The sequence below is a fragment of the Myotis daubentonii genome, chromosome 2, assembly GCF_963259705.1.
Source record: "Myotis daubentonii chromosome 2, mMyoDau2.1, whole genome shotgun sequence".
NCBI lineage: Eukaryota > Metazoa > Chordata > Mammalia > Chiroptera > Vespertilionidae > Myotis > Myotis daubentonii.
Window position 1 is genome coordinate 25860803 of NC_081841.1, and position 26324 is coordinate 25887126.

Consider the following 26324-nt stretch of genomic DNA (forward strand, 5'->3'; position numbering starts at 1 on the left):
TCTTAGAATTTATTTATTTATTTATTTAAATATATTTTATTGATTTTTCACAGAGCGGAAGGGAGAGGGATAGAGAGTTAGAGAGGAACATAGATCAGCTGCCTCCTGCACACCTCCTACTGGGGATGTGCCCGCAGCCAAGGTACATGCCCTTGACTGGAATTGAACCTGGGACCCTTGAGTCCGCAGGCTGATGCTCTATCCACTGAGCCAAACCAGTTAGGGCTCCACCTCTTAATTCAAAAGCTCAGGCAGATACTGAAGGCATCTTGACTAAGGTGATATTTACCCTTTGAGGAACTCTAACCAGAATATTTGCATATGGACCAATGATTCAAAAAAGTCAAGTTCAAAAGGACCATGGTTGTGAGTAGTAACAAATGGCGTTGTGTTGATAACGACAAAGTATAGTTATAAAGGTGGCGCAGTTCACTGTGTTCCAGAAAGATATGGCTGTTAAGATGAACTAGAGAGTTGAGACGATAATCATTTAAGGGAGAAACCAATTTGGCCTTCCTTATTTTAAGGTGCGAGTGTCAGAAGGATAACACATTAGGGGTCCTGTGGTCAGAGGCTGCCAGGCTGAGCTCCAACCAGCAGAAAGCACCCACAGATGCCGTACTCCCCGTTTCCTCCTGAATTATTCAGCCAACTGCCCTTCCAGTCATGCTTCACTGACCTGGAGATAGAATCCATTCATTTAACTATTGCATGGACTACAATTGCTACTTCAAATGCAAACCCAGGAAGCTGAATCCCTGCTGCTGTTTTGAGTATATAATTAGCTCCTTGTGCAGCCTGACCCCACAGATTTTTTCTGACGCATTTGGCCTGCAGCGTGACCTTTCTGAGACCTCCAATATCTTCCCCGCAGCTGGAGATGCCCAAAACGGCACGCAGCACTTCCTTCGGGTGTGGCCTTGTGGTTGCTTTTTTTTTTTTTAGGGCCTCATGCTTATTGGATCACATTTTTCAACCACTCTCAGATTCACATAGCTTTTTAAAATACAGGAGTGGACTATAAGTGGCTACCTCAAACATAACAGTTCCCGCCCTCCCCCCTTTTTAAAAAAAAATGATTTTGGAATTACGGCCTCTCAAGAAACACTATAATTGGTCAGCCTGGGGTGCGTTTGATGTCCTCCCAGATAACGTCATTAGCTATTCTCAGGAGAGGAAAGGCAGCCTATTACCCTCCTGGGAGAATGACACACTCGTTTCAAGTTGGGGAAGAGCCTGCTGTGCTTTTCCTGCGTTTGGGGGAAAAGTGAACACACAATGTCCACTTCCTAAATACGGGATGTGCTGTGAGGCTGGCAGGTCATTTTCCACCATGTCATATCCTTCTGGGTGAAGGCAGCGGGGGCCAGGACAGGAAAAGGCAATGCTCGGGGTGAGGCAAGGCTTTCCCAGGGCAGCCATTGGCTCTCGGGAACTATAAAGCATGCTCATCCAGAAACAGCCTCCGATTTCTCTTCCCGGAGGTAGCCAGAGGTGAACGGTAAGTGGGGAGCCTAGAGGGACACTACCTGAAAAATTGCCATAGGACTTGTAATACTGGGCTTATATCCCTGGTCCATTATATATTTTGAGTGACTTCTTCCCACTTTGCTAAGAGTTGTCTTGGAAATGTATCACTGGTGGGTGGAATTATGGAGGCATACAAGTAAAATTAAGACCTAGGAAGAGTCAGGAGACCAAGATTCTAGACTGGGCTCTGTGAAGGACCGGCTGCATCTAGAATCTGTCTGTGTTTCGATTTCCTCATCTTTCGGATGAGAAAAACGATCTCTGCCCTGATTATCTCACAGGATCGGAACGCTCCATTTCTGTGACTTATTTGCCACTTTAAAGAAGTTCCTGGTAATGATGAGTACAGCGGATATGAAGGGGGGAGTTTTTGGCAACTAGCAAGGATGTACTTTTACCCCATAGTATACAGTTCTGTCTTTTTTGTTAGTCATCTGTAATTGGCTTCAATTCAATTTGGTGCAAGGTTTGCCCTCCGTGAGTTGTTAAACAAAAAATTTGGGTTGGGTGACTATTTTATTCAACTGTTATTCATTTAAAAAAAAATAATTTTATTGATTTCAGAAAGGAAGGGAGAATGAGAGAGAGAGAAACACCAATGATGAGAGAGAATCATTGATCGACTGCCTCCTGCACTCCCCACACGGGATTGAGCCCTCAACAGGCGGAATCTAACCGTGACCTACTGGTTCATAGGTTGACGCTCAACCACTGAGCCACACCAGCCGGGCCAACCGCTATTCATTTTTTTAAAAGGAAGCTTTTATAATAGAGACATAGTGGTATTAATTTAATTTAGTTTTAACTAAGCACCCCCCAAAGAGTGAGACCTGATGAGCTCTACCTAGAATAAGCAGCAAAACCCACATCTTAGGCCCTAGCTCTTTGGCTCAGTGGATAGAGCGTCAGCCTGCGGACTGAAGGGTCTCAGGTTCGATACCGGTAAAGGGCACATGCCCCAGGTTGCGGGCTCGATCCCCAGGGTGGGGTGTGCAGGAGGCAGCTGATCAATGATTCTCTCTCATCATTGATGTCTCTATCTCTCTCTCCCTCTCCCTTCCTCTCTGAGATCAATAAAAATACATATAAAAGAAAACAACACCACATCTTAGGCTTAATTCTAAGATAAGAGCCTGGAAGAATAACAAGCAGAACTGTTGCTCCAGGCAACCATCTAACTTAGAAAGATTAGTTTCTTTCACTTGATAGATAATACGATTTTCGAGTTTTTGGTGACTTGTTTCTTGAGAGGAGAGAGAGAGAGAGAGACTGTATCACAACTCTTAGGATCCAAGTCTTCATGTAACAAACAAAAGGACTTTGTAAGCAGGTACAACCTCCCGCTTGTGAAGTATTATCTTCCCAACAGAGCAGAGGCCTGAGCATTGAGATGTTAAAAGGCTCCTTTTCTCCACAGGCATTGACATCCTAGTAACAAATACTTAGTGAAGTGCATCCTTAGCGTCCCCTGGGAGGAAAAGCCGAGGACAGCATTAGCCCTACTTGCAAATGCGGACTCAAGGTCCTGAGAACTTGGGCGACCTGCCCCAGGTCACTGGACACACGCCTCGCGGCAAAGTGACCCCTTGGCCCTTGCGTGGCAGTAGCTGCTAGGTTTAACTTTTGCCAACTGCCCCCTAGCGCGTGGAGGCCGCGATGGCGGGCCGCTGTCGCTCAGGGGGACTCTGGAATAATGCGTGTCTGTGTCCCCGCAGGGCATGGAGCGGCCGGCGGCCGGGGAGCTGCAGGGCGCCGAGGCGCTGCGGCGCTTCCAGGGGCTGCTGCTCGACCGCCGCGGCCGGCTGCACGGCCAGCTGCTGCGCCTGCGCGAGGCGGCCCGGCGCCTCCAGCGCCTGCGCAGACGCTCCCACGGGGCCCGCGTGGCCGGCAGCTCGCTGACCGCCGCGGGCGCCGTCACCGCGCTCGTGGGGCTCTCGCTCAGCCCGGTCACGCTGGGGGCCTCGCTCCTGGCGTCGGCCGTGGGGCTGGGGGTGGCCACCGCCGGAGGGGCCGTCACCATCACGTCCGACCTCTCCCTGATCTTCTGCCACTCGCGGGAGGTGCGCAGGGTGCAGGAGATCGCGGCCGCCTGCCAGGACCAGATGCGCGAGCTGCTGGGCTGCCTGGACTTCTTCTGCCGCTGGCAGGGCCGCGGGGACCGCCAGCTGCTGCAGAGCGGGAGGAACGCCTCCATGGCCCTGTACAACTCCGTCTACTTCATCGTCTTCTTCGGCTCGCGCGGCTTCCTCCTCCCCAGGCAGGCCGAGGGGGCCACCAGGGTGAGCCAGGCGGTGCTGAAGGCCAAGGTGCAGAAGCTGGCGGAGAGCCTGGAGTCCTGCACGGGGGCTCTGGACGAACTCAGTGAGCAGCTGGAGTCCAGAGTCCAGCTCCGCACCCGGTTCAGACGTGGCCACGACCTCAGGATCGCTGCCGACCAGCCCTCGGCGCTGTTTTTCAGAGAACATCCTTTCTCCTAAGGACCGAGGCCAGAAGGCACCCCTGTGGGATGCTCTGGATTTGTGGCTCCCTCGGGAAGCACCCAGCTGCGTGAGGAGCTGAGTGCAAAGGAGGAGAAGGAACTGTGCTGGAGGGGAAGCGGCCTCGCAGCCCTTCTTTTCCCGTCACCGTGACATTCTGCTGAGGACTGTGTTATTTTCTGATCCTCGTGGAACGGGTGACCTGAAAACTGTTTTTCCTTGATCAGAACCGTCCAGTCTTCACATTACTGGGCACTCGGGTTTTAAGTTGTTGGGTGGTCCCTGCCCCTGCCCAGGTGGTTTGAGCTGAGGCTGGAGGGGGTGCAGATATGGCCATCCTTTGGGTCCTCTCTAAGCTCTCCTTGGCTTGGAGGCCCGCAGAAGGCCTTAGTGGGGAGACACAAGCTTAAAGCCTCTCTTCCAGAGTCTCTGAGTACAAAGACCTCCAGAATCCAGAGCCAAGTGACCCCCTCTGAACAGTGTAGGAGGGTTCAGGATCCAAGAGGGGCCCCTCCCTCTGACGTAACATCCCCCCTCCTTCCCCTCTCAGCTTATCCACTCACAGCTCCAGCCTGGGGATGGAGTGGACCTTCCTGGGTGGCTTCATATTCAGGCACTGAGAGGGGGGACCAACCCATCTCTAAGTGCTGTCCCTTGCAGGACAGGCTGAGGCCAAGGAAGATGAAGTGACTTACAGCTTCATGTGCTGACTTCCTAGTGTACAGAGAGAGCAATGGCTTTGAGTTAGATAGTCCTGGGTTTCTTACGTACCCTGTCACTACTGTGTGACCTTGGCCACTTCTCTCTCTGAGACGTGGCTTCCTGGTCAAAGAGAGATGCCAAACCCTTACTCCGTTGTGAGTCGTCTGTGCGATACAGTGCCCAGCACAATGCCTGGCTCATTAAGAGTAGCCCCTGGACTGGCAGTATCGGCATCACCAGGGAACTTGTTAGAAAGGCAAATTCTTGGACTCAACCCCTGACTTATGGAGTCGGAAACTCTGGAGGTGCATTTAAACAAGCCCTCGGGGTGATTCTGATGCCTTCTGAGGTTTGAAAACCACCTCAACAGATGTTCGTTTCTGATCCCCTCAATGAGCTTTCACTCAATCTCAGGGCCTCTCTAGGAGCTCCATGGTCTTCAGACTGAAGGTCAAGGACTGACTGTGGCCCAGAAGTAAAAGAATGTGTGTGCATTGATCAGTGCATCTTGGGGCACCGTGCCGCCATGTTAGCTAAGGGCTGTAACATAAGAAGCCCTTTTGAGGGCAGTGTTGCCCACTCATTGTAGAAACTGGTACAGAAAGGAATGTGAATTTATTGGAAATTGATCTTCATTACCTTCTCTGAAAACTGCTAGACCATGTATTATTTTTTATTTATTTTACGTTTTTTTTTATTTATTTACTTTTTATTATTTGCATTTAATTTTATTTAATCGTGACATTTAGGAAATAATAGGAATAGCAAGTGATTGAATGGGAGACTACTGAGGTTCTTTTCATGAGATGAGGTTGAGTTTGACTTTCTGAGGCCGGTCGCAAGTTCTCCTTGAATAAGTCTCTCTTCCCAGTTGGAGTAAATGTGGGAAGTTCTGAATAGACAGACCCAGGGTTGAGTTTAAGCTTATAAATGGAGGCTTGACTTGCAGGATGTGGAAATGATGCAGGCATATTTAACCCGAAGGTACTTTGCCAGCAGATAGCACTTGACCTGAAAGGAGAATCTGTTTAGCCCTGGGCTCTGAACTACTTTTCAGGGGAAAGCAAAACACTTAAAGGCATGTGAAGGAATCACCTAGACCTCGGAAGCCTGATGTCCCGTAACATTGTCTTATGGGTTATAAACAAAATAGCTTGTGTGATGGGGGCGATGTGTCCTATTTTCACATTGGGGGCTGTGAAAAGTCTGTAAGCTGTCTCTAAGAAAGAAAATATAATTTCACTTTCCATTCCTACAACTGTAATGTTGACAAATAGGTTGAAAAGTCTTTGAGGCTACGTACACAAAATCTTGGCTGTGTGATGAATGAGTTAGCAGGCTTTAACTTGGTTCTGTTTTCCCCCAGGCTTCCCAGTGACGGCCGTGTGTCTGAGGAAGTACAATGTTAGTGCTGGGGCCAGGTGGTTGGAGGTCCTAAATTTTAATTTTTCGTATAAATTTCAATCTGTGTGTATCCTGGCGTGTTTTCAAGTTGGTACTGGTTTCTTTTTAAACTGGTGTCATTTCCTAGACTGCCCTGCACAGATGCTAACATTTTAGGTCACCAGAATGTACTTCCTGTTGTCATTTTGTGCCATGTCATAAAGGTACAAGCACTCCCTAACTCCATCTTCTATTAATGCTTAAGTTTGAATTATATTCTTCCAGGGCCTGAGCTGTTCCCTAGAAATATATGGGGCACTTTTGGCAGCAGCAGCAGCAAACATTTCCTATCATTAGGGTATTTTGACTATATCAAAGTCCTAGGCCCACTTCACATCTAAGGAAGAGTGTCTACTTTGGAACCATTCTTTGAATAATAATTATTCAAATGTATTTGAATAATTTAATGAAATGCTTAGCTATTTTAGTAGGAATTTATTGATAATGAAAGACTATCCATCCTCTACATGCCTGTTATAAAGACTGGAGCCTCTATCAGGATTTAGTCAAGTTCAGTTCAATGGATCCTAGAGACAAATATTCATTTCTTTTGTGGGAATGTGAATAAGGCTTTTCCTTATGGCCTACATGCTTCAAACAAGCAGATTGAAATGGTATGTTGCAATAAGAAGGAGGCAAAGGAGTATTTAGATCACAAGCATACTCCAGAAAAATGTCCCGAGTTTGAAAAATAAATGTGTTTGTACTAAAGGCTTAAGTGCTTCTGGTATTTTCTGTGGTTTACAATCATTTGAATGGTTCTCTTTCACAATAAAGGGGATTCAACAAAACTACATTCTGCTCTATTGAAAAACAATCCTTCGCAAACATGCTGATCCTAATTGCTTTGATGCGTTTGCCCTAAGGCATCTGTCATTTCCAATATGGCAAATATCAAAGTCAAAAGTGTGTACTGGGAGAAAAAAAGAGAGAGAGAGAGAGTGGTGTAGAAGCCACTTTAAATCAGATATGTCAAACCATCAGTCAACTTGATATAGTTCTCATTCAATGCCTTGGTGTGAAAAGAAAGAGGGAATTGAGACATAGAGATGAAGACACTACAGAGATAGAGGGGTTCAGTTAAATGAAGCAATTTTTGAATTTTATGGTTTTTTCCCCCCACTGTAGCAAAATCAGTTCTTTCCCCAATTGAAATAAACTGTCTACTCCTCAAATGTTTTGATCTCTGAAATTAATCACCTAATCTCATGTTTGCCTGTGTACGAATTAATAACTGAAAAGGGCAGATATTTAATCATTTTCATTTAGAATATTCAGTATCAAACCATGTAAATCAATTTTTAAAAAGCAGTTAGCTCATGTACAGGAATATTCTTATTACCTAGAAATCAGACTTCCAGCAGTTTTTCCCAGGAGGCAAAATTTCCCCACAAATCTCCAGAGAATTTCACCTTGCAAATCAGTGATCTTGACCGCGCAAGGGAAATGTAATCATTTTTAGCTAAAAACTGGTGGATCCCAATATACCTATATTCTGTTAGGAAGATGGACATAGGATAGGGGGCCCAGCAATCCAATCAGAGAGCCTGCAGTGGTTGCTAGAGTCAGACAAGAGCTCCTGTGTGGAGGTGGTCTCCCTATCTGAGTGCCAGCCAGCCTGAGTCTCCCCACCTTGGAAACATGCCTGGGTCCAGATGCTGTACTGTTAGTGGGTGTGCAACCAAAAAAAAAAAAAAGACCCTGACTATTTGCAAAGCCAGCCACATGCTGGGATCCTGTTTGTGCTGTAGCAATGTGTTCCTGTCTTAACAAGTGTCCATTTAGTTAATTGCAATAAATCTCTCCTTGTTGCGTTGACATAGGTGGGGATGTTAACTTTTTGCTCCAGGCAAACCTGGGGAATTCTGCTGTGGTCTGGAATAAGACAAAGAGTGATGTCAGATCTTAGATTTTACTGTTTCTTTTCTGTCTCTTCACAATTTTTGCTACATTCTTTAGGTTCCATATGGTAGGCCTTGGCAGCTTCCGGCTCATCAGCACACCAAATCTAGCATGAGAGAGAGGAGAAGCACGCTTAACCGATAGTTCAAACACAAGTCCCAGAATTATGTGTTGCTGGCCTTGATTAGCCTTACTAGGACACTGTGCACACTGTTGAATCAATCATTGTAATAGAGGATGGGAGACATGCACCAGTTGGCTTATTCTAGGTCATGTGCTCCACCCCTGGATCCCAGGAGGGATGGGGGATCTGAAGTAGTGGGCTGGTTTTACAGTTGTCCTACCTGTATATCACACTCTTTCCTAGGGTGGTGTCTTCTAAGAGTATCATTTGAGAGCCTGGGGTGTTTATTGGACTCCTTTCTTCTTAGCGGATGTTGAACTCACCAGACCTTGCTCCTTCAGATTACCACTTGTTCTGAGTGATGGCACACGCACTTTCTGAGCAGCACTTTAAAACGTACAAAGAAGTGGAAAATTGTGTCTCTGAATGGTTTGCCTCAAAACAAGAAAAGTTCTATTGGGACGGTATCCACAAATTACCTGAAAGATGGGGGAAATGTGTAGCTAGCGATGGACATTACTTTGAATAAAGCATTTTTGATGTTTCTCTTGAAATTATTGTGTGTTTTTTTGGATTACAAAATTTGCATTATTAACCAGTAATGGCCAATCTGCACTATTAACCGGGTAAGGGCCAATCCACATTATTAACTGGTTAATAATTAATCCACAATTTGAAAGAATCTGTGATCATTTATTTATTTTTTAAAAATATATTTTTATCTTATTTTATTTAAGGATTTGTATTTTTTTCTTTATTGATTAAGGTATTACATATGTGTCCTTATCGCTCCATTACCCCCCCTACCCCCCACTCATGCCCTCACCCCCTTCTTGTCTGTGTCCATTGGTTAGGCTTACATGCATGCATACAAGTCCTTTGGTTGATCTCTCCCCCTTACACCCACCCTCCCCTACCTTCCCTCTGAGGTTTGAGAGTCTGATCGATGCTTCTGTCTCTGGATCTGTTTTTGTTCATCAGTTTATGTTGTTCATTATATTCCATAAATGAGTGAGATCATGTGATATTTATCTTTCTCTGACTGGCTTATTTCGCTTAGTGCAATGCTCTGTGATCAGTTATTTATTTTGAAAATATATTTTTATTGATTTCCAAGAGGAAGGGAGAGGGAGAGAGAGTTAGAAACATCAATGATGAGAGAGAATCATTGTTCCTTGCCTCCTGCACACCCCCTACTGGGATTGAGCCTGCAACCTGGGCATGTGTCCTTACCGGAATCGAACCCAGGACCCTTCAGTCCGCAGGCTGACGCTCTATCCACTGAGCCAAACCGGCCAGGGCTGTGATCACTTATTTATTATCTGTCTTCTCCACGAGGGTAGAGGACGCTGCCCTTGTCACTAAGCATACATTGTCACTAAGCATAAAACAAGCCCTAGCATATGGTAGGCACTCAACAACTGTTTTAATAAATGAAATAATAATTATAATAAATAGTACTGTGATATCAACCTGTTTAAAACTCTATGGTTAGGAAAGTAAGGAGCATAATGGGTGGGGATCTGAAGGGCATATCGGAGGCCCTGGTCGTCGGCCCCTTCTGTACTGGGTTCAGTTCCGCAAGTCCGTTCCTAACTTTCCCACTAGGTTTCCGCGAAGCCACAGCCCTCCGGTCCGTTGGTGCAAAACCCGGCGAGGCCGCAGGGGGGCGCCCAGAACACGCGGTCGGGAGAACTCCAACTACATTACCCAGCATCCCGCGCGCCGCCGCCCCACTTCCGGAGCCGCCGGACAGCATGGCGGCGCCCGAGGATGCCGGTTCCCCTACGGAAGCGCCGCAGCCGGCCGTGGAGGAGGAGGAAACGAAAACATTTAAAGACCTGGTGAGGGCAGTTTCTCTCTGTACTGCGGGCGCCAGGCGCAGGCAGAGACCAGTGGCCTTAGATCCCGGCTGGTGGTGGACACAAGCCGCTGGGGCCTAGCTGAGGCGTCCCCCGGAGTTCCCGAAGCTCGGGCTCCGGGCGCGCTCCCTGACCCGCGGAGCTTGGTCGTCGGGGGCGCGGGTGGCTGCCGGCCGGGCTGTGAGAGCCCCGCTGGCGCTTTTCTCCGTGTTGATGTGGCGACGCGTGGGCTTTGGGGGCAGATGAGCCAGGGTCGGATTCTGGCCCAGCCTCTCCCCAGAGCGGGTGGCTACGCCTCTGCCTCCTCGACGTCTGTGAGTTGGGGAAGAGCCTCATGGCATCATCTGGGTTAAATGAATAATACGTGTCAGGAACCTGGCTTTGTCCCTGGCGAGCAGCAGCACTTATAGGAGGAGCGGGACGAGCGGACGCAGGGCGCAGGGCGGGCGCCCTTGGAAGGAGTGTGAGGGATGCGCGCACGCGCCGCCGGCCCGCCCGGGGCTCCGACAGCCACTTGATGAGGGGCGGGGAGTGTGTGCTGATGTCCGCGTTTTGTTTTTATTCCAAGGGTGTGACCGATGTGCTGTGCGAAGCTTGCGACCAGCTGGGATGGACGAAGCCCACCAAAATCCAGGTGGAAGCTATTCCTTTGGCCTTGCAAGGTAGGTCGGCGGTGAACAGGTGGCCTGGGACAGCCGGTGTGAGCTTAGGAGAGTGTCAGAACTGCTCCTTGCTGCTTCAAGTGAAATAAAAGTGTGCTCACTGACCACGCACAGTTTTGGTGGCGCGTTGGTTTCTGTAAAGGTTCTTCTCCACTTTTACTTTCTTTTTTTTCTTATAATATGATTTGTGAATCACTTATTCTGTGAAACTACATATCGTCACCTGTTTCTTCTGTTGAGAGAGAGAGGAAAGCAGAGAGAGAGGGGGGGGGGGGGGAGAGAAACATCTACGGGGATGGAACCTATAGGGCATCCCCTATAGCGTGGATATGTGCCCCGACGGGAATTGAACCCACAGCCCTGCGGTGCCCGGGATGACAGTCCCGCCGCCTGAGCCACCCTGGCCAGGGCTGAGCTGACTTTGTATCAGGAGCTTCAGTGTCTGCAGTGGATGCTGACCCAAGGAAGCACTGGATTAAAACGTACTAACACGAGACTTGTTAGAAATCATGACTCGCTTCTCGGCCTTTTGGCTAAGATCAAGTGCAATATCTGTTCTTAGTTTAATATCTGTTGCATCCTCTTTCTGAGGACATTATATGAAATGTATTTTTGGAATAGGGAGATGGAATCGGAGCTTGCTCCGTCCACTCCACGCATTGACCTGTATTGCAGTACCTCCAGGAACGGTGCACCAAACAAAACAAAACAAAACAAAACCAAAACAACAAAAAAAGGCATCATGAATAATAAGTGCAGATTTACACAAGGGTCCCTGGAACCGTTGTTAGTATCTGGAGCTGTTGAGAGCTCTTGCTATAAGACATGGGTATCAGATTTGCAGAAGAGTGGCTGATGACTAGTGGGCCTGGAGCTAGCGGGGTGAACTTTAATAAGGGGAGAAGTGAAATCCTGTTCCTGCATTCCCAAAACTCAACTTTAGAGGACCAGGGTGGGTGGAGAAAGACCCAGAAGTGTTAACTGAAATTCATTAAGATCCTCAGAGAAAGTGAGGTACATTACCATCGGAGAAGGGGGACATTTTTGGGGTTTCTTGCCCCTTTGAGAATCAAATAAAAGTTAAAGAGTTTCTCCCCAGAAAAAAACACATAAATCTATCCACACACAAAATTTATCCCTTGCTCTGACTTTATTCCTCTCCCACAAGTCCCAGGTCAAGAACGAAACTAGCTCTAGGGAGAGAATAGTGCTGTGAACTGTATTTCTAACCCCCACTTTTCTTCCGAGCCCCACGCAAGTATTCCCAGCTGGTTTTTAGATATTTCTCTCTGAGCTTATTGTAGGAACCTCCGGTTCACTATGTCCAAACCAGAGTCATTATTTTCCTCACCGGAACTAGTTTTTCTGTAGTCCCTATCTCAGTTTATGGCCTTTGAGTTTCCCATGCCAGAAACCTGTGTGTCAAATACATTTCCTTTTGGAACTTCCTAAATTTCACTGGTTTCCGTTCTCAATGCCTTGTAACTCCCCTGGTATCCTAATTGAGCTCCCGTTTTCCTGTGTGTTCCCCATTGTGGGAGTTTGGGTCATTTTAGATTGTAAAGAACAGAGTCATGTTCAGGTTACTTCGGGGGCTAATGTCTAGGTAAGGAAACCTCAGCAGTCAGCAGTCAGGAACAGTGGGAACAGTGGGAGGTCATAGCTCAGAGGAAGCCGTTCCATTGGGCCCTGTTCTGGTGGTTTGGCTTGGGAGATGTTTTCCAAATCTTATCCGTAATGGCTTAAGGGATTACTTATGACATCCTTCCCTCAGAAGAAGGGACCTGGATTGTTAGCTCCTCGACTCCTCCCTGTGCCATCAGGCAGGCCTAATGAATAACATTGGTCATGATATTCCCCGCTTCAGATCATCTCGCTATCGGAAGATAACAAAACTCTTTAGCAGGGCTTATGAGTTTCCTTTCTAGCCTCATTCTTCTCCCCTTTCCCCCTAAGATGTCTGCTCCAGCACATTGCACAGCTCACTCTCCCTACTCTGTCTGCTATGTTTTTTTTTAAAAATATATTTTATTGATTTTTTACAGAGAGGAAGGGAGAGGGATAGAGAGTTAGAAACATCGATGAGAGAGAAACATCGATCAGCTGCCTCCTGCACATCTCCTTCTGGGGATATGCCCGCAACCCAGGTACATGCCCCTGACCCGAATCAAACCTGGGACCTTTCAGTCTGCAGGCCGACGCTCTGTCCACTGAGCCAAACCGGGTTTGGCAAGTCTGCTATGTTTTTTAAAGCTTTCAGCCTCTCGTCATCCATCCTATGGGAATGCCCTTCCTTACCTTCTGTGCTTACTTCCATATTTAATTTAGTCATCATCTCTTTTATCTTCTTCTGACTCTTTAGGGCAGTAAGTTACTCATTCCTTTGTGTTCTTACTGTATTTTGCAGGGGCTTATATTAAAGCCCTTATCACACTGTACTGTATTTGTGTATCTCGTCCCTGGATTTTGAGCTCATCTAGAGCTCATCTCGTCTGTCTATTCAACCTTCTTCTGCCCCCAGTTCCTCAAATATTTATTCAGTGTTTACTTTGTGCCCAGCATTGTGTCATTGTAGAGAAAGTGGAAAAATGCAGAGAAAATCTCTTTGCTGTGAGATGTTTTCTTTTTTTCCACCCCCTAGGTCGTGATATCATTGGGCTGGCGGAAACCGGCTCTGGAAAAACAGGGGCCTTTGCTTTGCCCATTCTGAATGCGCTGCTGGAGACGCCTCAGCGTTTGTTTGCTTTAGTTCTCACCCCCACCCGAGAGCTGGCCTTTCAGATTTCAGAGCAGTTTGAAGCCCTAGGATCTTCTATTGGAGTACAGACTGGTAAGTTCTAAGAGGAAAGGAGTCTTAGGGCTCCTTCACTAGTTGAGAATGAGTGTGAAAGGAGAATGGAAGGAAGTATAATTAGCATAAGTTTATTGACCAAAAAGCTGATTTGGTATTTTAGCTTTGGGGAAAGTTGTAAATTTAAGTAGAAATCTAGCATTGGCTTTAAAAGGTGATCAGTGAACTATGGAAAACTAAGGGTCTCTTTCCTATGTTTATTATTATTATTTTTTTCCTGTAGCCGTGATTGTAGGTGGAATTGATTCAATGTCCCAGTCTCTGGCCCTGGCAAAAAAACCACATGTAGTAATAGGTGAGTAGTTGCCAAAGGTAAAAGATACTGGCAATGATGAATTGGAGAAAATCTACCAATGTTGGGAGTTACTTACTTGTGTGGAAATGTTAGCAGCGAATGTGGACCTCAGTTTTTGAGTTCGGCTAGGAAAGAATTCAGAGCCAAGAACTAGCTCAGGAGGCAGTTTATTTAGCAAGCAAAGCAAAAGTATACTCAAAAGGAAGAGTTGAATGGGCTGCTCAGAGAGCTACCCTGGGGTATTGTCAAAGGCTCCTTTTTAAAAATATATTTATTGATTTCAGAGAGGAAGGAAGAGGGAGAGAGAGAAACATCAAAGACAAGAATCATTGATTGGCCGCCTCCCGCACACCCCCTACTGGGGATCCAGCCCTCAACCTGGGCATGTGCCCTGACCAGAATCGAACCAGAAATCGAACCATGACCTCCTGGTTCATCGGTTGATGCTCAACCACTGAGCCACACTGGCTGGGCTTAGCTCCTTCTTTAAGCTAACCTATCAGGGCCTTTCCTATTCTCGTCTCCTGTTCTCATACGGGAGTAATAGGAGGCTATTCTCCATCCCCTTGTTCCTCCTCTAAGGAGGTCTAAACCAATGACCAATGACATGCTAGGGGAGGAAAGGTCACCCTGGGCAAGGTGCCAGCCTATAGTAGTTGGCACCTGGAACTTTCCCCTCCCTAGTATCATTCCATACGTTGCTGCTCTGTTTGTGCCTGCTTACTCTAACAGAAAGACTTTGAAGAACAGGTTTTTGTAAACCTATTTAATTTTTCATTTCTGAAATTGAGGGGGGTGGTGGTGGAGGAGGGGCTTAGTAACTTCCTTTTTGTCCTTGTTCTTAAACATTGCTCTTTCTCCTCAACCTTTCTTTGGTAGCAACTCCTGGTCGACTGATTGACCACTTGGAAAATACAAAAGGTTTCAACTTAAGAGCTCTCAAATACTTGGTCATGGATGAAGCAGACCGAATACTGAATATGGATTTTGAGACAGAGGTGAGCTCCCAATTTCTTTCCTCCTCTTAGAGCATCTCAAGTGCCCTGTTTCAGACGAGATCGGGCGCGTTCAGGGTGGTATGACCGTAGACCCAAGTGCCCTGTTTCAAAATTTGATTCATTGCACACCTGCTGTATGGGGAGAGCTGCATCATTATCAGCTGATTTAAACATCTGCCTTTTTCATTCGTGGCGCTCTTCCCATTGTTAGTGGCCTCAGCATCCTCTTTAGAGTATAGTTGACTCCGATTTCAGAGATGAGGAATATCAAAACCAGATTTTCTTTTTCCATTTTATTTGATACTAGAGGCCCGGTGCACAAAAATTTGTGCACTGGGGGGGGGGGTCCCTCAGCCTGGCCTGTGCCCTCTAGCAGTCTGGGACCCCTCGGGAGATAACGACCTGCTGGCTTAGGCCTGCTCCCGGGTGGCAGAGGGCAGGCCCAATCCCTAGGTGCAGCCCCTGGTCGGGCTCAGAGCAGGGCTGATTGGGGAGTTGGGGCGCCGCCCCCTGTCACACTCAAGGCAGGGTCGATGGGGAGGTTGTGGAGCAACCCCCTGTCACACACAGAGCAGGGCCCATCAGGGGGTTGGGGTGCTGCCCTCTATCACCCACAGAGCAGGGCGGATCAGGGGGTTGGGGCGCCGCCACTCTCACACTCAGGGCAGGGCCGAGGGGGAGGTTATGGCTCTAGCCCGTCACACACAGAGCAGGGCCCGTGGGGGGGGGAGCTCCCCCCTATCAGGCACAGAGCAGGGTGGATAGGGAGGTTGTGGCCCTGCCCCCTGTCACACATAGAGCCGCAGGGCGATCAGGGGGTTTGGGTGCTGCCCCCTGTCACGCTGATTCCAGTGCCGGGAGGCCTCACGGCTCCGCTGATCCTGGTTCTGGGAGGCATGTTACCCTTTTACTATATAGGGTAGAGGCCTGGTGCACGGGTGGGGCCGGCTGGTTTGCCCTGAAGGGTGTCCTGGATCAGGGTGGGGGTCCCCACTGGGGTGCCTGGCCAGTCTGGGTGAGGGGCTGAGGGCTGTTTTCAGGCTGGGGGTGACTGAACTCCCAAACGCTCCTTTTTTCCTTTTTTTTTTTTTTTTTTTTATTCTGGGCCAGCTTTAGCTTGAGGCTTGGCTCCAGCTCTTCGGCCTCCGGCTGAAAGTAGGTTTCTGGCCTTTGCTTACAATGTTGCGAATCTGCTGGCTGAAGTCCGGCGGTATTTGTTACAGAGTTTCTTAAACTGCCCGCTCAGAGGCAGCCGAAGGCGGGGAACGCTGGTTTCCTCCGTCACTGAGGCAACCAAGCCTCATGTTAGTTTCAAGCTGCCTGGCTGCCGGCGGCCATCTTGGCTGACAGTTAATTTGCATAACTCGCTGATTAGCCAATGAAAAGGGTATCGGTCGTACGCCAATTACCATGTTTCTCTTTTATTAGATAGGATAGACCAGGGGTCCTCAAACTACGGCCCGCGGGCCATATGCGGCCCGCCGAGAACATTTATCCGGCCCGTCGGGTGTTTTTGCCGCTGCTGTGCGCATAGGAATTTGTTCATAGTTGTTTTTTAGACTATAGTCCAGCCCGCCAACAGTCTGAGGGACAGTGAACTGGCCCCCTGTTTAAAAAGTTTGAAGACCCTTGATATAGACCTTTCCCACACACTTTAAAATATCTGTGCTTTTTTTTTGATGACCTACTCATCATAGCTTATGTACTTGATTGATACCTATTCTTGACTTTTCTCTTAGATTAGTTCTTATGTACTAATCTAAATTGTTCTTTTTCACTGAATCACATTGTGTTTTTTTTATAGCATTTGGTATGGTATCAAATAGTAAATATTTTGTAAATTTTAGCTGGATTGAATTGAATTTTTGAGTCCCCAAATCCCCACAGTGTTGTATTTAGTTTGTTATTCTATTTTCTGTCTCCTTCACAAAGAATATTTGCAGATGTCTAGTCTAAATATTGTATTGAACCCTAGCCTGTTTGGCTCAGTGGATACAGTGTTGGCCTGCGGACTGAAGGGTCCTGGTTTGACTCTGGCCAAGGGCACATGCCAGGGTTTCAGGCTCAATCCCCAGTGGGGGGTGTGCAGGAGGCAGCTGATCGATGATTCTCTCTCATCACTGATATTTCTATCTCTCCCTCTCCTTCTCTGAAATCAATAAAGAAATTCATTTTTAAAAAATACTGTATTGATACCCTTTCCTCTTTGTGCCTTAGGTTGACAAGATTCTCAAAGTGATTCCCCGAGATCGGAAAACTTTTCTCTTCTCTGCTACCATGACCAAGAAGGTGAAATTTTCTAGGACTTCTTATTTCTTCCTTATAAGAATTGATTAATGCAAACAACAATAACAATAGTAAAACTATTTGTTTTTTTTTTAGGTACAAAAGCTTCAGCGAGCAGCACTGAAGGATCCTGTGAAATGTGCTGTTTCCTCTAAATACCAGACGGTTGAGAAATTGCAGCAATATTATATTTTTATTCCCTCTAAATTCAAGGTGAAGTGTTCCCTCTCCTTCCTTTCCAAAGCATCTGAAAATGAGTCAACTCTCGATTAGTTAAGAGCTGTGCTACAGATTGGAGTTCTTTCTGTTTGCTTTAGAGAGCCGGCTGTGGTTCTGTTTATCACTGATAAAGTCAAACATTCCACGAATTCACAACATACTAAGTAAACCACAGTAACGAAATTATGATATAATTCCTTCCCAACCCCATCCTTGAAGTCGTTTTTCTTTTGTGTGCTTATTATGTGGCTTTTTTTGTAGTCAAAGGACCCTGTGTTGTGCCTTGATGTGAGGACTTTTTCTGATTGCTGAGTACAGATCTCCTTGTGCTTGGCTCAGGCTGTATGAAATTCAGAGTTCACAGAGATGATAATGCTGTTTAAGGAGTGCAAAGCTGACCTGGCTGGTGTGGCTCAGTGGTTGAACATTGACCTATGCACCAGGAGGTCATTGTTTGATTCCCAGTCAGGGCTCTGTCTCTCCCTCTCCCTTCCTCTCGGAAATCTTTAAAAATATATACTTTAGACCTAACTGGTTTGGCTTAGTGGATAGAGCCGTCTGCCTGTGGACTGAAGAAGGGTCACAGGTTCGATTCTGGTTGGGGGCACATGTCTGGGTTTCAGGCTCGGTCCAACATTCAGGAGGCAACCAATCAATGATTCCCTCCCATCATTGATGTTGCTGTCTCTCCTCCCTTTCTCTCTGAAAACAATAAAAATATATTTAAAATATATATATATTTTCGCCCTAGCCAGTTTGGCTCAGTGGTTAGAGTGTCGGCCTGAGGACTGAAGGGTCCCAGGTTCAATTCCAGTGAAGGGCATGTACCTTGGTGGCAGGCTTCATCCCAGCCCTGGTTGGGGCGCATGCGGGAGGCAACCAATTGATATGTCTCTCTCACATTGATGTTTCTCTCCCTCTGTCTCTCCCCCTCCTTCCCACTCTCTTGAAAAATCAATGGAAAAATATCCTCGGGTTAGGATTAACAAAAAATGAAATAAAGAGTGAAAAGCTGGCAGCTAGGGGTTTGTATAATTGAGAAGCAAGTATAAGTTTATTATTTTTATGGAATTTATATGCCCAGGACCCCAACCTTTTTTTCCAGGTTCAATTACATGTATTGTCTTTTGTTTGTAATTTAGGATACCTACCTGGTTTATATTCTAAATGAATTGGCTGGAAACTCCTTTATGATATTCTGCAGCACCTGTAACAATACTCAGAGAACAGCTTTGCTACTCCGAAATCTTGGATTCACTGCCATCCCCCTCCACGGACAGATGAGTCAGGTAAAGATTCCTCGGTGTCATTGGAGGTGATCAGGTGGCAGGAGGAAGATAAACCATATAGCAGTAGATTTGTACAGTAACAGCACATGGCATTAGTGCATCTTCCCAGGATTGATTTTACGCACTTGGCGTGTTGCTCTGGATGCTTACTAACTCCTTTCAGGATAAGCAAGAGATTCTAGTTAATTCCATAGGTAGTTTCTGATATGGAAGCCATTGAGTTGATTTATTCAGCCCTTGTGGTAATAGTGATTCTCTGATCTCTAAGAATTTTTAATAAATTATTGCCCAATTATCTATTATGTTAAACAATTCTTATGTCATGCTAGTATTTTCTAGCCTTAGTCTTAAATATTTTTTTGTTGCTTTCATGTTTCTTTTTTGGCCCGTGAAGTCCAATGTGGACTTGGGGGGAAATATCTTTTAAAAAATTTATCTCTTGTATTTAATATGTCTATTTGGTATGTCTGAGATTCTAAGAGTCCTTAAATTGTTTTCATGTCTTTTTTTCATCATTTCAGAGCAAGCGCCTAGGATCCCTTAATAAGTTTAAGGCAAAGGCTCGTTCCATTCTTCTAGCAACTGATGTTGCAAGCCGAGGTTTGGACATTCCTCATGTGGATGTAGTTGTCAACTTTGACATTCCTACCCATTCCAAGGTGAGTCCTTTTCTGACCTGACTTTCTAGTCCCAAAGTGAAATTGAGGTGTAATTCACGTATAACATTATATTCGTTTCTGGTATACAGGGTAAAAGTTCGATATTTGTATATATTGTAAATGATCATTACAATAAGCCAAGTTAACAGCCGTCACCACACATAATAATCAGTATTTTTCTTGAGAACTTTTAAGATCTATTCTCTTATCACCTTTCAAATATGCATTACAGTATTACAGACTATAATGTTACATTCCCAAGACTTTTTTATTTCGTAGCTGAAAATTTATACCTGTAGACACTGCACCCCCATCTCTTTACCCATTTCACTCCCCTAACCCCACCTCAACCTGTGGCAACACCACATGTGTTCTCTGTGTCTATGAGCTCAGTTTTTTGTTTCTGTTTTCGATTTCACATATAGGTTAGGATCATGTAGTATTTGTTTTTCTCTGAACTATTTAACTTAGCATAATGCCCTCAGGATTCATCCATGTTACCAGAAATGGCAAGATTTAATTCTTGTTTTTTATGGCTGAATAATATTCCATTGTATTGAGAGTGTATTTTTTTTTTTTAATTTTTATTGATTTCAGAGAGGAAAGGAGTGGGAGAGAGAGAGAGAGAAACATCAATGATGGCCCTAACCGGTTTGGCTCAGTGGATAGAGTGTTGGCCTGCAGACTGAAAGTTCCCAGGTTCGATTCCGGTCAAGGGCATGTGCCTTGGTTGCAGCATATCCCCAGTGGAAGGTGTGCAGGAGGCAGCTGATCGATGTTTCTAACTCTATCTCTCTCCTTTCCTCTCTGTAAAAAAAATCAATAAAATATATTTTTAAAAAAAGAAAGAAACATCAATGATGAGGGAGAATCATCCATCGGCTGCCTCCTGCACACCCCACACTGGGGATTGAGCCTGCAACCCGAGCATGTGCCCTGACCAGGAATTGAACTGTGACCTCCTGGTTCATAGGTTGACACTCAACCACTGAGCCACAGCTGGGCCAGAGTATATTTCTTAATGAAATGTTTACTGTATTTTCTTTTTCTTTCTTTGGTCCATGATTAGTTAAGTGTTAAAAACTAGGAAAGCTCCTGATTTATTCATTCTTACCATTTTGCACCTGCCTGCAGATACACTATTAATAAAGGTGAATGAAGGTAGCCAGAGAGAGGTGTTAAATAATGATCACAGTCAGAGGGGCAGATGCAGTGTGCTGATCTTTGTCAGTCTCATTTTTTTAGAAGTGACAGCTTGTGGTCCTTAGTGTACCTTGGGTTTCTCAATCTGGACACTGTTAACATTTGGGGCCAGTGAATTCTTTGTTGTGGGGGCTATTCTTTGTAGTGTAGGATGCTTAGCAGAATTCCTGGCCTTTACCCACAGGTGACACTATGACAAGCAGATAAGTTTTCAGATTTTTCTAAATATTCCCTGGGGAGGACAAAATCCTCCCTGGTTGAGACCAACTCGTATCTCTTGGCTATATATTTAACTGCTGTAGACAAGGTGCTGTCTCATTTGATTTTCACAATCACTGTGAGTTTGGGCATGTCTTCTATCCCTGTTTTATAGGCAAGCAGTCAAAGTTCAGACAGGTTATGTGATTTACAGACAGTTATGTAGCTGGTAGGTGGTAAAACCAGAGCTGTGACTCAGGTCTGCCTCTAGATCCAATGCTGTTTTTCTCTGCACCATGTGAATATGCTTAGTGACCATGTAGATATGCTTTGTAGATTTGTCTTTCTATAAAAGAAAGGAAAAATGGGGTCAGTTTGTGTTGTGAGAATAAAAAAGGTGATGCCGATTTATCTCAACAGAATTTTAAATCCATTTTCCATGTTCCAATACGAATTTGTTTTCTTTCAGAGGTTTGCAGTAAGACCTTACTTACATAGTTTTTATTTATACTACATGTAACTCAAATCCATTTCCCCTTTTTGTTTCAGGATTACATCCATCGAGTAGGTCGAACAGCTCGAGCTGGGCGCTCCGGAAAGTCTATTACCTTTGTCACACAGTAAGTGAATTGTGTTAGGGGCAGAGCAGTGTTGAGAAAAAAGCAGAGCTTGGGAGCAAACCTACTTGGAACCTGACTCTACCAGTTACTTAACCTCCCTGATCCCAGTTTCATCGTTTGTAAAATGGAAATAATGCCTTTGGAAAAGTCTGAAAACATCAGTTTGTCACAGTGCCACCTGTGGGTAGAGGCCAGGAATGCTGCTAAGCATCCCACACCGCAAAGGACGCCCCACAACAAAGAATTCACTGGCCCCAATGTTAATACTGCAGGGTTTTAATGAGATTGGAGATGTTGTCTACAAGGGCTAGTATAGTATTTAGTATATAGAAGGACAAAAACCACCCTATTATTTCTTTTTTTTAAAGTTTAATGTTTTTAATATATTTTATTGATTTTTTACAGAGAGGAGGGAGAGGGATAGAGAGTTAGAAACATCGATGAGAGAGTAACATCGATCAGCTGCCTTCTGCACACCTCCTGCTGGGGATGTGCCTGCAACCCAGGTACATGCCCTTGACCGGAATCGAACCTGGGATCTTTCGGTCCACAGGCCGACGCTCTATCCACTGAGCCAAACCGGTCTTTAACTGCTAGAGCCAGAGAGCACTGACCTCCCCTCACCTCACAGAATTAGTATAACTATTTCTGATTTTCTTTTTAAAGGAAAAATTTTATGAACCCGGTGCTTTTCTGGGAGTAAAGACTGTATTGGGGGATTTTCTAATGGGCTATGCACAAAATATTGCATTTAGTTAGTATTCTGAAAAGGAACAGTAGATTCAGTATTGTTTAACACTGTGGCTCCTGTTGCATCATATAATGTAATATATATTTTGGAATGGGCTGACGTTTGCATTGTCAGTCCACCAAAACCATGCCAATGTTTCTTTCTCAGGTATGATGTGGAACTCTTCCAGCGCATAGAACACTTAATTGGGAAGAAACTGCCTGTCTTTCCAACACAGGATGACGAGGTTATGATGCTGACAGAACGTGTGACTGAAGCCCAAAGGTTTGCCCGAATGGTATGCAACTTATTTTTTTTACCAACTTCTTTGCAAATGATATTAACTATGTGCTAGATATTGTATTAGTCCTCATAATAAAATGTAGGAGCTGGGTAATGTATTCTGAATTTAAGAATAAATGCATTTCTAAGCATGCTAAAGCTTAGAGATGGTAGGTCCATCATTAGACCATGCAACTAAGTGGTTGAATCAGGACTCAGACTCAGTCTGACCACAGTGACCACAGTCTCAGCCACTGTTCATGTTTCACATGTGGCAGGAAAGCCTTAGAACTTGAGATCAGATGTCCCAGTTGTGACTGATTTCTTAGAAGCAGTTCCTCACCAAGCGTTTCCTATCCTAATTTAGGGAGTAATGCTTACCTTGAATACCTTACAGGATTCTGTGAGCACCAGGTAAGCTAATATAAACTGCATAGTTGCTAGTAGTAGCAATAACAGTAGCAGTGGAGATGAGAAGATTCTAAAGGAGAATCCTTGCAAGTGTCATCTGCTCCCTGGAATTCTAGTCTGAGGGACAGAGGAACTTCGCCCGTGGGGTGCCTCGGAGTAGCTGAAGTGTGGACTTGGTTTTATTTTTCTTTCAAAATAGAATTCTTTGTTTGATATTTTTGTTTACATGTGCATTGGGAGGGGGGAAATTCAGAAAATACAGAAAGGATTCAAATAGTAAATGGAACGTATAAGCCACCCCTCACAGAGAACCATAGGTAACCGTTGGCTATTTTTCTTTTCTTAGCCATAATTAGACTATCTCATTGTATATGATTAATATTTTTTGATTTCAGCAAATTAGATCCATGTGATCATTTCTTCATGGCTGCAAAGAATTGTTATGCATATGTAACATGATTTACATTGATATGTATTTAGGCTTTTTGTAATTTTTTCTATCTTAACTAGCACGGTTGAACATCCTAGTATGTACAGTTTTACGTACTTGTCTTGTTTCCTTAGAATAATCCTTAGAACAGTTGGGCTGAGGAGTATACAGTTAAAATTTGAATTCACATGGAATGCTGCATTGCCCTGTAGAAAAGCTATAGCAGTTTACACTGTCAGTGAAAGTATATGTGAATGTCCTCACATTTTGACTAATACTGGATATTACCATTCTCTAAAATCTTTGCTAGTCTGCCATGTGAAAATAATAGCTTATTGTTTGAATTTGTATCTTTGATTGTTAATAAGGTTAACATTTTTGTATATTGGGATTTTGGTCTTATTTCCTTGCTAATGTGAAACTTTAGGAAGTTACTCATTGTTTGATTTTATGGAGGAGAGACCAGGATGTGTTAATCTTCAGTGGCAGTGGTTCATTTTCAGTCCTATCCTTTCTGTTTTGCAGGAGCTAAGGGAGCATGGAGAAAAGAAGAAACGTACACGGGAGGATGCTGGGGACAATGATGATACGGAGGGTGCTATGGGTGTCAGGAACAAGGTGGCAGGAGGGAAAATGAAGAAACGGAAAGGCCGTTAGTCTCTTTTATAAAGACTTGATTTCTGCTTTCGGTTGTGTGAAAGGGGATTGAGGAAGAGAAAGAAACCTCCTGCCGTAGTTCTTCAGACCGAAATCTGTCAGAATTATGTCCAGAATCTGCTCAGCTGCTTCAGTACTTACTCTCCTTTCTATGTGTTGGAGTGTCATGACTGCAGAATGTTTTGTACAGGTTTTACTGTTCTTCCACTTTGGTTCCTGCTCATGACAGGAGGAGGATGTGCCCTTCTGTCACTTCACACAGACCTGTTGCTTTCTCAGCTGCAAGGCAAGGACTATGTGATGCAGCCCTTGACCTGGAATTGTAAAGAAGCTTCTGCATCTGTAGAATGGGGGGACCTAGGATCCATAAGCAATCTCAGCGTGTGCTTCGTTAGACCCCATGTGAATAATAAATTTAAATATTATTTTTTAAAGATTGAAACTTCTTGAAGACCTTTATAAGGTAAAGGACATAGATTTAAGAAGATCTTGCTCATAGGTAAGAAACTAACAGTGGCAGTTATGTGGCAAATTCATTGGTGGTTCTTAAGTTAAACGTGGTTGGGAATCTGCAGATGTGGAAAACTCACTGTATGCATTGTTTTACGCTATTTTATATAAGGGATTTGAGCATCTGCAGATTTTGGTATCTGCAGATTTTGGTATCTGCAGGGGGCCCTGGAATTAATCCCTCATGGATACTTGGGGGCAACTCTAGTTATTTTTTGGGGGGAGTCAAAAATTATATGCAGCCCTGGCCGGTTTTGCTCAGAGCATCGGCCTGCGGACTGAAGGGTTCTGGGTTTGATTCAGGTCAAGGGCACATGCCCAGGTTGCGGCCTCGATCCCCAGTAGGGGGCGTGCAGGAGGCAGCCAATCAATGATTCTCATCGTCAATGTTTCTATTTCTCCCTCTCCCTTTCTGAAATCAATAAAAATATATTTTAAATTATATGCAGATTTTCAACTGCATAGGGCAGGGGAAGGATTGTTGAATTACTAACTTGTGTTCAAGGATCAACTTTTTACCTGCAAAGACCCTCTTTCCAAATAAGGTCACATGTTCTGGGGTTCCAGGTAGACATGAATTTTCTTGGGTACACTAGTCAATCCATTACAAACTCTTTCTGGACTGCTATGTTCCTTAGGGTTTAAGATTGCATTGTGAAATAGAAGTGGTAAGAGTTGATTAGAAGAGACAGGAGATAGGTCTTCAGAAATGGTGGGATGGGTAGAAGTTTAGGGGTTTAAAATGACTTTCTTTAAATGAAATGTAAATTGTCTTTGCAGTCAGGTTACCAGTGGCTCTAGTTAAGGAATGGGGAAGGAGGTCTGTGGCCTTTGTTCTGTTCTCTTCTTGGTGTAATTCTTTAGTTCTGTTTTCCTGATTTAAGAAACAGCTTCAACCAACTGACCAACCTCTCCACCTCTCCCAACTGCAAACAAACACACCTCACCTGACTTTTAAGACCTTTAAAGGGCGTATCTCAATAGTCATGGAATGCTGGCCCAGAGAAAAAGTTCTCTATTTCTCAGCTGAATCATAAAACCACTTTTTATAGCTTTACGGTGTCATGACTTCATGATCCTAGTGAGCCTGGTTTTACCTCTTCTGTACAGAGCTAACGTGAGATGAGGAAAATACCTCCATCTTATGAAGGGGTCAGTTAGGCCATTCCAAGCTTCAAGCAGGCGCAGAATCCCAGGCACTCTGGAATTTCGGGCACTCTGAGGGCATTCTAGTGGTTGCCAGAAGGGGTCTAGACTCATAGATCACGATTCTTTTAGTCCTTAAACAATGTAATGAATATCCTAGAACTTGGCTGACTGTCAAGACAGCCAGCTTACAGCCAGAGTGTTTTCCAGGTAGCTTCTCACCTGCAAAAAATGTAAATCAGGTACTCTAATCTGCCCCAGGTCCCTCAAAGGCCTGGGAAATGGGACTAGAAAGAACCTCGGGCTGTGCTATTGGTTACAGAAAATGAAGGCATTCCAAGTTATCAAAAGCAGGTAACAAAGTAACATCCAAGAAAGCATGTTCCAAAGAGCAAACACACACAAAGACTTGAATAAAAAATTAGAGAATATACAGGAGGTTTTAATCCACATATTTCTTAAGGTGAAACCTAGCCTTAGTGCAGATAATAAATCAGGGTGTGAGTCACCCCTCTTTGGCTGGAATGACAAGAGACCCAGACCCTGGCACTAGAGATTCAAGGGTTACCCACACCCACATTCCTTTTCATGCCTCACCTGTCCCAGGTATGCAGTAAAATTCCAGCTAAAAATAACTGTAGAAACTTGAACTCTGGGAAATAGCCCTAAACAGTCTCACCTAGAGTAAAGAGCTGATTTGTGCCAAGTGGAAGAGAGACAGGAAGAAAATGGGCCCATTAGAGACCGTGTAATCTCTATGATGTGGTCCCCGATGTCTGCTCATATTGAAGTTTTTATCTGCTTATAGCCATCCACTCACCTGATACCCTCAGAAAGT

General features: G+C 45.0%; 2 protein-coding genes and 1 non-coding gene across 3 annotated transcripts; all 3 read left to right on the forward strand.

Moving 5' to 3' along the window:
• The first annotated feature begins 1355 nt into the window (after window positions 1-1355).
• Window positions 1356-8826, forward strand: APOLD1 (apolipoprotein L domain containing 1). The gene is made up of 2 exons (XM_059682247.1): window positions 1356-1501; window positions 3246-8826. Exon 2 carries the CDS (start codon window positions 3249-3251, stop codon window positions 4005-4007), a length of 759 nt encoding a protein of 252 aa, XP_059538230.1. The 5' UTR covers window positions 1356-1501; window positions 3246-3248; the 3' UTR covers window positions 4008-8826.
• A 1059-nt stretch (window positions 8827-9885) lies between these two features.
• On the forward strand, window positions 9886-24264 carry DDX47 (DEAD-box helicase 47). The gene is made up of 12 exons (XM_059682248.1): window positions 9886-10022; window positions 10609-10702; window positions 13344-13532; window positions 13777-13848; window positions 14728-14846; window positions 17064-17135; window positions 17229-17345; window positions 18494-18640; window positions 19162-19299; window positions 21250-21320; window positions 22219-22348; window positions 23699-24264. The coding sequence occupies exons 1-12, from the start codon at window positions 9936-9938 to the stop codon at window positions 23828-23830; spliced, it is 1368 nt and encodes a 455-aa protein (XP_059538231.1). The 5' UTR covers window positions 9886-9935; the 3' UTR covers window positions 23831-24264.
• On the forward strand, window positions 11216-11402 carry LOC132229083 (U2 spliceosomal RNA). The gene has a single exon (XR_009451646.1). It is a non-coding gene; the product is annotated as a U2 spliceosomal RNA (small nuclear RNA).
• Window positions 24265-26324: the final 2060 nt, after the last annotated feature.